Source organism: Gopherus evgoodei, chromosome 4 (genome assembly GCF_007399415.2).
Source record: "Gopherus evgoodei ecotype Sinaloan lineage chromosome 4, rGopEvg1_v1.p, whole genome shotgun sequence".
Taxonomy (NCBI): domain Eukaryota; kingdom Metazoa; phylum Chordata; order Testudines; family Testudinidae; genus Gopherus; species Gopherus evgoodei.
This window is the reverse complement of record NC_044325.1, coordinates 96,871,070-96,883,964: the sequence shown is the minus strand read 5'-3', so window position 1 is coordinate 96,883,964 and position 12,895 is coordinate 96,871,070. Positions and strand designations below refer to the sequence as shown.

General features: G+C 39.2%; 1 protein-coding gene across 1 annotated transcript in view; it reads left to right on the top strand.

Moving 5' to 3' along the window:
* Window positions 1-12,658, top strand: part of CSTF3 (cleavage stimulation factor subunit 3) — a 78,928-nt gene extending 66,270 nt beyond the window's left edge. Inside the window, exons 14-21 of the mRNA XM_030560285.1 lie at window positions 1,211-1,354; window positions 1,443-1,545; window positions 3,963-4,032; window positions 5,129-5,324; window positions 7,432-7,585; window positions 8,284-8,378; window positions 8,542-8,602; window positions 9,973-12,658. Coding sequence (XP_030416145.1) covers window positions 1,211-1,354; window positions 1,443-1,545; window positions 3,963-4,032; window positions 5,129-5,324; window positions 7,432-7,585; window positions 8,284-8,378; window positions 8,542-8,602; window positions 9,973-10,175 — 1,026 coding nt within the window. The 3' untranslated portion in view covers window positions 10,176-12,658. The remainder of the gene's footprint in view (window positions 1-1,210; window positions 1,355-1,442; window positions 1,546-3,962; window positions 4,033-5,128; window positions 5,325-7,431; window positions 7,586-8,283; window positions 8,379-8,541; window positions 8,603-9,972) is intronic.
* The last annotated feature ends 237 nt before the right edge of the window (window positions 12,659-12,895 follow it).

Here is a 12,895-nt window from a genome sequence, read left to right as displayed (position 1 = left end):
GGTACCATGCACTTTAATTTCTATGTCCTTAAAAACCTACAGCAAGCCATATCCATTCAAATGGACGTTAAAGATCCCATGACATGCTTCGTAAGAGTAGGCATTTGCTGTTTGACCAAAATATCACTTCCTCTTCCCTAAATTGTGTGCTTTTTACCCATTGATTGCCACTCTTTGCCCCAGTGGATGATGCAATGCAGTGGTGCTTTATGTTTAAAGTTTATGAAGCACTTTGGGATGAAGTACACTGCATAAATACCAATGATTAGTACTACGCTGCCACTTTGAGGGGAAAAAAAGAAAATTGTATTATTACTATTTGTATTACAATAGTGCCCTATTGTACTAGTACTGTACAAACGCATAGCGAGATAGAGTTCCTGTCCTGTCCTGTCCAGAGAGGTAAAATGACAAGTCCAAGGTCATACAGCAGGGCGGTGGCAGAGCCAGAAATCTGGTCTTCTAACTTCAGTCCAAGTCTCTGTTTACTAGATCACAATGCAGCTTCAAGTACAAGTGCATCTCTGTAAAACTCCCAGAGCCTGACTCTCTCTCTCACCAGTTGAATCAATGTTGTTACTCCTAATTTAACCCAGAATAAGTGAAAGGAGACTCAAGTCCATAGAGAATACACACCACAGATCAGCCACAGGATGAATTAATTACCATATGTTTGCTATTTGCATGATGATACATCAAAAATATCTGTCCAACAGGAGAGAATGAGTGGTATTTCAGATCTCGTTACCGACTAGTAAATGTTGGAACAGACTTTTAGCATGCTTCTTCAGTGATGGGTCTTATGGCCTCCTGTATGTGCTCTGTTATCGCTATAAGATACTTGCCATTTTTAGAAACAGCAGATGACTTATGTATAATTGTAATTCCCTTAAGGCAATAGCCTAGGTAAATTCATACCCACCTAACCACCTTTTCTGCCTCAAGAATTTTAATATTGAATATCCTTGTAATTTTACTCAGGCCTAATGTCAAAAATAAATAGGTAGGTTAAAGCTGTGGCACAGTATATATTCAATGATGCTGCCTCTTAGTTGCTACCTTATCTGAACGTGTTGTTTCTATTACGAATTATTATATTTTGTGGCTGGAGTGGATTCTAGATATGACCAAAGGATCTCTTTCATATCTGAATTCTTTTATATTTTGGATATCATCTTGTGTGCTGAACAAATCATCATGTGTATTTTAGGTATATATACAATATATGAAATTTGCAAGACGGGCAGAAGGCATCAAATCTGGAAGAATGATATTTAAGAAAGCGAGAGAGGATGCCCGGACCCGCCATCATGTCTATGTTACGGCAGCTTTGATGGAGTATTACTGTAGTAAGGTAAACTCAGACATATTCTTTGGGATTAATGAAGTGTTAATAGTTGTGCTGCTTTTTGAAGTTAATAATGCTATTTTAACATTTGCAGGACAAGTCAGTGGCCTTCAAGATTTTTGAGTTGGGGCTGAAGAAATATGGAGACATTCCAGAATATGTACTGGCATACATTGACTATCTGTCTCACCTTAATGGTAAGCTTTGGGAACTGGGAGGGCTACTAATGAAACATTAACCTTCACTCTCAGAGTTTGGCTTCAGTCCAGGTTTGCAGACTGGTTTGAATTCTTTCCTACAGGGCAATAATCTACTTCACAAAACCTGTGTGATTGATTTCAAAAAAGTGCCATTTTCTGCTCAGTGAAGATCCAGAAGTGAATTGACATTGAGATCCCATATTGTCTCATCGCTATACAGAGTGGGCTTTCCAAGTCATTAAGTACTTTCCGCTGTGGCAGTTTCATTCCATCTGTAGTTGACAGTGGAAAACGTGTTAGGAAAATCTAACTCCTTGGGCACAAAGATTCACAGGGGGTTAAAAAGTCTGTCTGCAGAAGTACTCAACGGCAGTGATGGATTGATCCTTTCCTGTAGTGACTGCAGAATTCTGGGTCCAGTTTTCTGACCTTCACAAGTACAAATAAAACTCATTCTCCAACAGTGGATGGGAAAAGCAAAATTCAAAGTAGTATTGTGAATTAACTGACAACTTAGAGTTAGCGTTTCCTGGGCAGGGGGCTATGGCTGTCAAAGGCCATTGATAAGAGGGGCATACAAAGCCAGACATGTGCAAGGGGAAAGGGAGGTATGCAGTGTCAGTGTGCCCATTGTGTGGCTAGCAGCAGGGCTCTGCCACTGCAGGACTCGTTAATGTGGGAGTTAATGGAACAGAGAAGAAACTGGAGCTGTCTGAAGCAAAGCTATGGAGTTGCAGTGGAGGCTGTGTGTGTAGCTGCTGTGGTGTTTCACAGATTCAGAGAAGAGGCGGGAGAGTGGCTTGTCCTAACTCCCTAGTTTCCTTCCCTGCCCAGCCATGCTCTCTAAAGATTCATCAGATCCCCGAACTGCTGAGCTCACATGGAGGGGCTTCCACAGCTGTGGGTGATGTTGTTTTTCCATCCACGCATACTGGCCCATTTGGGCCTATGCTTGCACCACTTTCCTTTCTCTGCACTGGTATTTAAATGATACAGTGTAACCCTTAGTTATTATCTAATAGCTCAATTGGCACACTTATTTTCTCTATTTAAGAGAGATTTTGAAGAGGGGGCAGACTTGAATCAAGGAGATGTTTGTATAAAAATCCAGTTCCCCCTAACATCCCTCTGAGAAAATGGATATTTGTGTAAATTCTCATAAGAGCAGATGTAGAAAGGGAAAAAAGCAAAGACTTTGTGACATCACATACTAGCAAACAGTCCACCTGCTCACTTAAGAGATTTTTCTGAACAAAGGTAATATTAGTGCTAAAGAGCTTCACACTAAATATTTTTGAAAATAGCACCCCCTTTTGTTGTTGTTGTTGTAGTAACTATCTGGCTGGCATAAGGGGATTTGGGGGAAATCTGATTAATAGATAAGAATTTACTATGTACCATTACACGCAGTGTCAGCTGGAACTTCACCAACAGGACAGGATAGCAGGTGTCATGGTTACTGGGCTATCTGCACCCCTGACTCCTCTCTAAGTGCACCCCTTCAGATGTCAGGCCTTGAGTCTTTACCTCTTTTGCGGTGGAATCCCACTCTTGGACCAGGGTCTGGGCTACTGTGCCCTGGAATCCAGCAAGACCAAGTGGGTTTAGTATCTGCAGTTTTTTTCCTTCAGGAGTTTGTGGTCAGTGGTGCAAACACTGATCAGACAGCCTTTTTCAAAGCAAAGTATCGTTTGATTTTAACAGTAGAAATAAAGCATAGCATAAGAGAAAAAGGATTTTAAAACAGTATGTCTATATGCATCTCTTTCTTATCTAGAGCCATACCATCCCTACAGAGACTCTAGCCAGACCCAAACCTCTTGGTCTGGGTATCAGTCTGTTTCCCCTTAACTGTGTTTTCCCCCATTTGATGGGGTGTCCTTTTAAAACTAGTTTAGATTTTTGTTCTCCTGAGTTCAGACTTGGACCCTGCTGCCCACAACCAGTTTGGGGAACTCTGCAGGCAGGCAGAGATAGACCTTCAAAGCAAAGGGCTTCTGCATTGTACCTTGTTGCCAGATGGATGGTTATCTCAAGTTATTGTCCTGTTTCCTGCTTGTTTTTCCAATAGCCTAGTATTAAACTAAACCAACATACTCATACTGTGAAAAACCCAGTAACCAGGTCACAATACAGTATTCATATGTTACACAACAACTCCATTTCCACCACAGTGAGTATCTATAAAATATTGAGAGGTCCATGAAGGAGGTTTTCCCATTTCCTGACACCACCACAGTAGGATTGACTTGCATATTGATACAGCTGTAGCTGTATATTAAGGTTTATTGAAAATTAAATAAAGTCAGAGCATCATATCGTTGGAACAATCTTTTATTTTTCACTTGAATGACAAATTTCTCTGAACAGATACAGATTTGGAACTGGACTTAATATATTTTTATTTTTTTTAGAGGACAATAATACAAGAGTTTTGTTTGAACGTGTTTTAACCTCAGGAAGCCTCCCACCAGAGAAATCTGGGTAAGTTTGTCAAATTATTTTGTTTTTCTATCCTTGAAAACCCACCTTTAAAGCTTAAACATCACAAATTAAGGAGAAGAATTGCTGGAGGTATACTCTCCCTCATAATCCCATTTAAAGGAGAGGGCAGAGAATTCACCCCTTGGACTACAGCACTGATGACAACATAGCACAAAAAACACCTTTAGCCGATGGTACTGATGATCATGATATTGTTCCCTGCCATTTTGGGAAAGGAAGGGAAAGATTGTGGGAATAATGCAAGGACCTGAGAGAAGGTGAGATGGGAACTGATGGGAGAGGGACTTTACAAGGAGTACAAAAAACAAATAAATAACCACAGTGCAAAAGGATCATAGATGAGCTTGCAGCCCTTTCTCATCTGGTCCCGAACCCTGTCAGCCATGCTTCCATCCTCTCCTCTATTAAACGCAGTTCTTCCAACAAGATTACAAGCCCTGGTGCTCCCCCCAGGGAAATAGCCACAAGCCTTATATTACAAGACCTATGCATCATAGTCAAATGTTCCACTGCTCTGCTCATTCATGCCTCAGTTTGTTGCTTCTGATTCTCTAAGAATAATTTTTATCCACATTTCAAAGAAAAGGGAATTGAAGTATAGAGTTTAGAAGCCAAATTCTCCTGAAAGGTGAGCTGGGAAGCTAAAATGAAAGTTGAATTAAGCCCAGATATATGTGGTCAGATCCCTTCTTACCAAGCTGTGTGAGATTTTCTGCAAAGAAGTTGGGATTTACAATTGTGCAGAACACGCTGCATTGGTTGGTTTCTCTCTCTTGCTGCCCTCCCCATCACTGCAGTGGTGCTAGTTGTATATAGTTTGTAAAATGCTATAACATCTATTGGAAGGAAAGGTGTTATAAAAATGAGAGAGATTATTAGGAGCATAATATTAGTGTTACCTATTATGCATGCACATAAAACAGATACTTGAAGTTGTTTATTAAATGGTAATGTCCATGTTTCCTAATCACCTTAATTGGAGTTTGTCATCTTGTGTATCTTTACAAGTAGGAGGGATTCAGCGTAGCTTTCCCCCGATCAATCATTTATTCCCTTTACCTGTTTTCTTTCGCAGAGAAATCTGGGCCCGATTTTTAGCTTTTGAAAGTAACATTGGTGATCTAGCTAGTATACTTAAAGTGGAAAAACGGAGGTTTACAGCCTTCAAAGAAGAATACGAGGGTAAAGAGACAGCTCTGCTGGTAGATAGGTACAAGTTCATGGATTTGTACCCTTGCTCTGCAAGTGAACTTAAAGCTCTTGGTTACAAGGTAGGTAGCTGAGAAAATTTAATTTTGTGATAGTTCTTTTGAGATCTGGAGCTGTCCTGTAACACTGTCTCACTTCATCTTGCACTTGCCTTAAAGTTTTCATTGACAGACAAGAAAAATAAAAACAGGTGCATTGATTAGGGTTTTATTCTTTCATTTTTTGAGCCTGATCCTGCTCCCGGTGGAAGTTTTGCCATTGATTTTTGCCACTGAGTTTCAAATAAAGCAAGATTGGGCTGTTAGTACTATAGGCTGCTTGTAATTTTTAGTTGTTTTAGCTGGACCCAGACCTGATCTAGAATGGAGTTAAAAGCATTGGGTCTAATTCATCCCTGATTTAATTCCAGGTTAAACCAGGAATTTAATGTAGTTCTTACAGCCTTTCTGTTCAGTCCTTCACTTGGAATGGTATTGGGTGGTAAAGTGAAAACTTCAAGCAGTCCCAGGCTGCTGGTTCATTGAGTGCCAGGCATTAACTATTGGGGGGGAAAGAACATGACTAACATACAACTCTGCCTAAATTAACATTTCAGTTTTTGCCTCCATCTACAAAAGGCTGGTGCAGTAATGCCTTTGCCCTGCAGTCCCCAAATCCTCAGTGCAGGCTTAATTCTGAGCTGCTTACTCAAGCAAAATTCCTGCTGAAGTCAATGGGCATTTAAGATCAGGCATTCCTCTGCTAAAAAAAAAAAGTCAAAAAGACAAGTATCAGAGCAATGAGCCCAGTTGCTGTTCAGTCAATAGCAAAACTCCCATTCACTTTGACAGCAGGATTGGACCGAGACTGAACATGATATTAAGCAGGACTGAGAAAATCTGCCTGTCCTGTCTTAGGTGGATTTGACACTGTCTTTATTTAATAACAACCATACTTCTGTTAGTGCTGAGCCTCAGGCATGTCAGTCACTATTTAATAGCATGTGCCAAGTGCCTGTATCTGATCTGTGGTACCAGCAGTTCTAGGTCTGTTAAGCTCCAAGAATGTTTTGACCACAGTTTAGTTTTTCCTGAGTGTATTTTTTCTGATGTTTTTAATTTTTTGCAATATGTAAAGTTTAGGGGAAATAATAATTGAGAGGTAAGACTAGAAGGCTTTTGTGTGCAATGTGAAATACATAAACAAGTATGAGAGGAATAAGAGCTTGTTTTCTGGAAGGATTATTTTGTTTTCCACTTCTGCTAAGAGGAAGGATAGCGGAATCACATCTCTCACAAAGGGTGCTTCAGAGTCACTTGTTGCGTTCCAAAATTGTTCATAAAGCACCTGATCATGCGAGCCTGCTTCATATGAGTACTCCTTATGAGAATTGGCTTATTGGCTTCAACTGAACTGCTCATGTATGGAGGATTGGGCCTAAACTTTGTTTACAAACAATCCTTGTTGGAAGCAGGGCTGGTGGTGTTCAGTCTTTGTGTTCATGGGACTCATACTTAAAAAAAAAAAATACACACTTAAACATAAAATGTTTATAAATACACACAGTATATGGACACAACCACGTTTCAGATGGTGCAAGTAGCAAAGCCTTTAAGGTTGCCTAACATTTTCCATTTTAAGATACTGTTTTCAGTATATCTTATTTCTGCTAAGCTGAAATTTCCAATGCGGGTGCAGGCCTCCTACTGATGATGATTTTTGTTTCTTTGGTGACGTTTCAATTAAAATGGTTCAGCTGTTTCCACAAATGAGATGAGAGAAAATGTTTTGCCGATGCAAGATGAACCATTATATGTCAGGTTTAAACACAGATAGGAGTGTCCACCCAGTGATTTGCGTCAGTTTAACTGTTTTAAAACCCATTTAACTTAAGCTGGCAAACCTTGTATTTAGACAAGCCCATAATCATTGTACTGTGCCTAGAACAATGGAGTCTGATCTCAGCTGGGGCCTCAAGGCAGAACTGTCATAGCCTACATATGGGATCCAGGTACCTCCTAAGGCACCTACATTTGAATAGATTGAACAAATGTCTTCAGAAAGCATTAGAAAAAATGTAGCTGAGATTGTCCATCTATCTTTAATTCCTACTATGATATTGCTTTGTGTAATTTAAAACATGAAATTACTAAACTGCCTGGTTCAGTGCTCTCTAATTTGTGTTTTCAGGATGTCTCACGTGCCAAGTTAGCAGCCATTATTCCAGACCCTGTGGTGGCTCCTTCTATAGCGCCTGTTCTAAAAGACGAAGTGGACAGAAAACCTGAATACCCAAAACCAGACACACAGCAGATGATTCCATTTCAGCCAAGACATTTAGCACGTAAGTCAAGAGTTTAGTCATGTTAAGGTTAAAAAGATTTCATTCAGGGGCCTGTTACCACCCCCTAATTCACATCAAGCCATCCCATTGAATTTAACTGAGCTACTCATGAAGCGCCCTGTGCCGAAAAGCTCCAACTTTAGGCATCTGCTTAATTCCCATTGGCACTTCAAAAGAATTTATGCACATCTAAAGTTGGTTCTTAAGTGCTTTGCTCGATTGGGATAGATTTAAGTCTTTGCTGAACAGATGCCAGATGCCAGACTAAGGTAGGCATGAGAAAGGGTTGCAGAATCTGGCCCTGAGTCTTCTGCTAGCTGTAATAAGATGTTGTAGATTGTTTTATACCAGGGGTTCTTAGACTGGGGCTCAGGACCCCTCAGCAGGTCGTGAGCTGTCAGTCACCACCCCAAGCCCTGCTTTGCCGCTAGCATTTTTAATGTTAAATTAAAAACACTTTTTTATATATTTATTAAGGGGGGGAGTCGCACTCAGAGGCTTGCTATGTGAAAGGTGCACCAGTACAAAAGTGTGAGAACAACTGTTTTATACTATAGGATTCAGATAGCTGAAGACAATGACAAAATGTACTTTTAAATTACGTCTGTCCATTATTCATTTCTGTCATATACAAGAGGTCTAAAGTTTGAATTACTCTACCATTCACATTTGATTTATACTGTTCTTTTCCTCAATAGCTCCAGGTTTGCATCCTGTGCCAGGCGGTGTATTTCCAGTCCCACCAGCTGCTGTAGTTTTAATGAAGCTCCTCCCACCTCCTGTGTGTTTTCAGGTTTGTTTCAATAATTTAATATATTCTACAGGCTTCACACCTAGTACATACACTTCAGTAGAGTGCTTTAATGAATGAATTATATATATACTGTGCTACTTAATGTTTCCAGTAATGTGTAAATAGTTCCTAGTCAGTTATCTAAATTCTTCTCCCATTACAGGGCCCTTTTGTGCAAGTGGATGAACTCATGGAGATTTTTCGAAGATGCAAAATGCCAGAAAGTAAGTGTTCTCCATTTTTATTTTCTGTCATTGAAGTGGCAACATGGCAGTGCAAGGTGAGTGTGGGGATAGCTATACAGCCTCTTACAGAGGAAGTCTGTACTGAAATTAGGCTGCTGTTTGCTGCCATTTGATTATCTGTGATTTCCCTATAATAAAGAAATGAGAATTATTGGGTCAGTATATTTCTGTAATTCTCTGATTCATTATTGTTTCTGTTAGTGCTGCTATAAACTTTCCATTATAAATGTCTTTAGGTAAATGGTTCATAACTCAGCTAATAAAAACCCCAGGGCTGGACCTGGGCATACATCTTTTCATTCCCCAAATACACATTTCATAAACTTAAAAAGCACTTGCCATTTTAGAGTATGCAATAACAGTTCAGAATGTGGCTGTATACTGAACAAGAGAGTGAAATTGATCAAGTGTCTTTCTTTCCCTTGTGTCTGGTCCCCTATAAAACCCCTAGCTCCGGAGCTCAGAGTAGAACATGATCCAATATAGGGTGAAGATGTTGAGAAAGTGACCAGACCTGAAACTAAAACCTAAGTCTCTCTTGTTATAGGAGAAAGTCACCTTAGGTAGGGACACTAAAGATGGCCTTTTCCTTCTATGGAGTTGAGTACTTTAGACATCAGTTTCCACTTTCTCAACGTAGCATGCAGCTGGCCTGACTCAAAAGTAAAAGCAGTAAATTTCACTCCACTTTTTCCTGAAGATGTTTTCCCATGCAGTAGAGCATAGTTTTCAGCCCGCTCATTATTTTTCTTCCAAAATTGACATCCAGTGAGATGACTTAGATTTTGAGAATTCCCTAAATGGAGAAGGTGCCTTGTTATTTTTAAAGTCAAGTCTTTTTTTTTTTTTTTTGGTAAATTATAGTATCCTGAACACACACACTCAAGTGTTTGTAAGGAGTAAAATGGCAAAATTCTTCATTGTCCAAAATGCAGTGGATCTAATCAGTGGCTTAAATTAACCATCTTTTTTCATATCCTTGTTAAGTTAACATTTCTGTAATACAATGCTTGATTAGAATTTAAGTGAAACTGAGAAATATGGAAGGAATGCCTTGTTAGGAAGTTTCTGAAACATAACATTTCACAGGCAAAAAGTCCTGCTTTAGCAAACTAAGCTACAGCACTCAATGTGAACTCTATTCCCCCCTTGGCAAGACATTTTGATTTAACTCTTTTATAGCAGCATAGCCTTTGTCAAAGGGCAACTCATTTCTCTTCTGTTTTCAGCAGTGTGTCTCAGTACACCTGCATAGTGTCCAGACCAGCTTAATAATTTGCTGACTTGTTTTCCTCATCAAGGAAAAAACAGTTTGTTTCTGAAGCCAATTTATCTTTCTTGTTCCAAAGCTGTTGATGAAGCTGTAAGAATAATTACCGGAGGTCTGCCTGAATTAACTGTGGAAGGCAATGGACCTGTGGAAAATAATACTCTGTTCAATAAAGCTGTCAAGAGACCAAATGAAGATTCTGATGATGAAGAGGAGAAGGGATCAGTGGTTCCTCCTGTACATGACATATACAGAGCACGACAGCAAAAGAGAATCCGATGAAACAGGTTCCAAATCGGACTGTGAAAGACTTGTATTAAGAGATTTTTTTGCCTCTTATGTCAAATGTTTAAAAAGGGACAACCATTTTTAACAAACATCTCGACAATGAGGTTTTGTTACTGTGGTGCCTCTTTATACTGTATGGTTCTTGATCAGCAGTCTTAGAAAGTGCTCTAAACAAAATTAGGTTTTCAAAAACAATAGCACAAAATGTCTGAATTGCATTTTGTTCCTCTTCAAGTGTGTTTACATCTACCACTTGAAGTCTTGTGGGGCTTTCAACAGTTTTATTTTAAAAACTGGATGGCTTATAATTGTGAAGCATTTTTAATTCACAGTTCCTGGAAAACAGTTGTTCTCAGTTTGCTCATGTAGTGTCCTGCCTTATTGTTTGTTTTTATTTATGGCAGAATGTATGGAATCTGTTTTGTAGTTTTAAAATGGAAAAAACATTCCATTTAAAATAAAAAGATATCAAAAACTTCATGTCTCATTCAGATTGTATGTATACACTCTTAAATCAACCAAACAAAGCAGCCTCAAAAGAGAAATTTTCTGGTTTCAGAGTTCTGGCCCCTCCCCAAAGTGTTGGAAGATAATTTGTTTCCTCATTCCAAAGCAAAACTGAAAAGAACTGACAACACACCAAGATAAGTTATCAGATGCACACTTTGTATACTGAAATTTCAATAAGTACTGTTAGTCCTGCATTAATTTTATCCACTGTTACCATCTTTAGTTTACAGGCAAAAACAAGCTCAAACGACTGCAGTGGTTTTAAAAAAAATCTTTAAGTTAATGGTACATCTCTCTTAGATTGCATTTAAACTTGCACCTTAATAGAGTGGTTTTTTTTTCTCCCCTCCAGATTATACAGGCTCTTACTACATAAGACAAACTTAAATTCTGACCACTCATGTGGATAGCTGTAGTGTAGTGGTGCCAGTGAGATTTGAAGAGGTGGACATATTCAGCCAGTAAAGTATATGCTTCACAGTGTTTACGTTGAATTTGCAATAGGAATTGCTTAGTAACCTGTAGGACCATACTTTCATTTAACGGGAAACAAGGTGAAGCGTGGAGGGGGATATTTACAGAGGTAGGCCCTCATCTGTTTGGCACAGAACCCTAAAATGGAGAGCAAGTGTGGCTGCATGAAGCAGCACACAGAAGCTGAATCAGGTTCCAGTTGCTGGCCTGAGAGCTTACATTGCCACACTTATCTGAATTTATTTTTTGAAGGGACTTTATCAGAAGAATATTTTTCAGTTTAGCTTGTCACCAAACAATTAGAACACCTGGGAAAAGTAACTGAAATGTGACATATAGGAACATTTAAAAAGCACACACTTAAAATTTAGTAGTAGGTAACAAATGCCCAAAATAAACATTCCAACACAGCAGCAACTTACACTATCTACAAGACTGATAAAGCCCAAACATGGAGTCATTGGCTCTCTGCTAGTACATCACCCCAACCTTGACCAATGTGCCTGCTGCCCAGATTAACTTTAAAAAAAAAAAATTAATAAAGCTTTAGGAATAAAACTCAATATTGAGAAAGATAGGACTGACTTACACCCGTGCATGGTGCTCATGTGGTCAGTACAGTGTGTTGAACAGTAAGCAGGAGCTGGCACTCATGGACATCTAGACTTTGCAGCTTTTGTCTAAATGGGGGTGATCTACATTAAGCAAGTACACATTTATCCCACAATTCAGTAGCTGACCATTACTTATCCATACAACGAATCACCCATCCTGACATTGTACTTATCACAGCATTTACTCAATCGATGCTAAGCTTATGCAGTCTCTGCTCATGAGAAACTGTTTCAGTATACTCGTTTTAGTATTAAGCATGTAAGTTGGTTTGTAAGCGATCAGTGATAAATGTAGAAAGAAAACCAAAAACAGAACTGATTCTGTATATTTTTAAACAAAGCTGGTAGGGGAACCACTGGAGGTACTAAAATGTAAACCTGGAACTGTGCAAGATTTTTCAAACAGTGCTATAGCACAACATAAATAAGAAAGCTCAGCCATATGGGGCTGAGAGCAAGTTGTGTCAGTCACCACTCCTCTGCTACTGGTATGCTTATGCCTCACTTAGAAACCTACTCTAAGATTTTCAGATCTGGGTGGTTAAGTCCATATTTAAACATCTGATTAAGTAGTTTTATTTTCAGGAGGGCTGAGCACACAAGAACCCGGTTTGAAAATTTTAGCCTTAATCCTCAATTTCACATTATATCAGCTCATGACTCCTACTTCTCATTTTGGCATCAATTTCTGTCTTGTTCCTACCTTGAAATACTCACTCAACAGGTTTCAGGGTACAGTAGTCAGAAGTTTAGGAGCTTTCACTGAACAACTTGAATCTACAAAACTGGGCTAGAAATTACACTAGGAACTGTGCCGATGGCCTGAGGAGAACCAGGATGTACAGAGGAGTGTGAAAATGAAAAAAAAAAATCCATTTTAAAAAAACAAACCTTAAACAGTTCAGCTGTGTATCTATGACCCTCCTCCCTATCCCATACCACTGCACCCGTATCATAACAAACAAAAATGGATGTAGTGGTAGTAGAAAGATGTACTGATTACTCTGTGCAGTGTCCTTTTCCCCAGCACTGTTTTTTTTTAAAGATTGTAAATCACTGCATTTAATGGAGGCGGAAATATAAACAAACAGAAGCAATTTAGAACCTGTACACTTA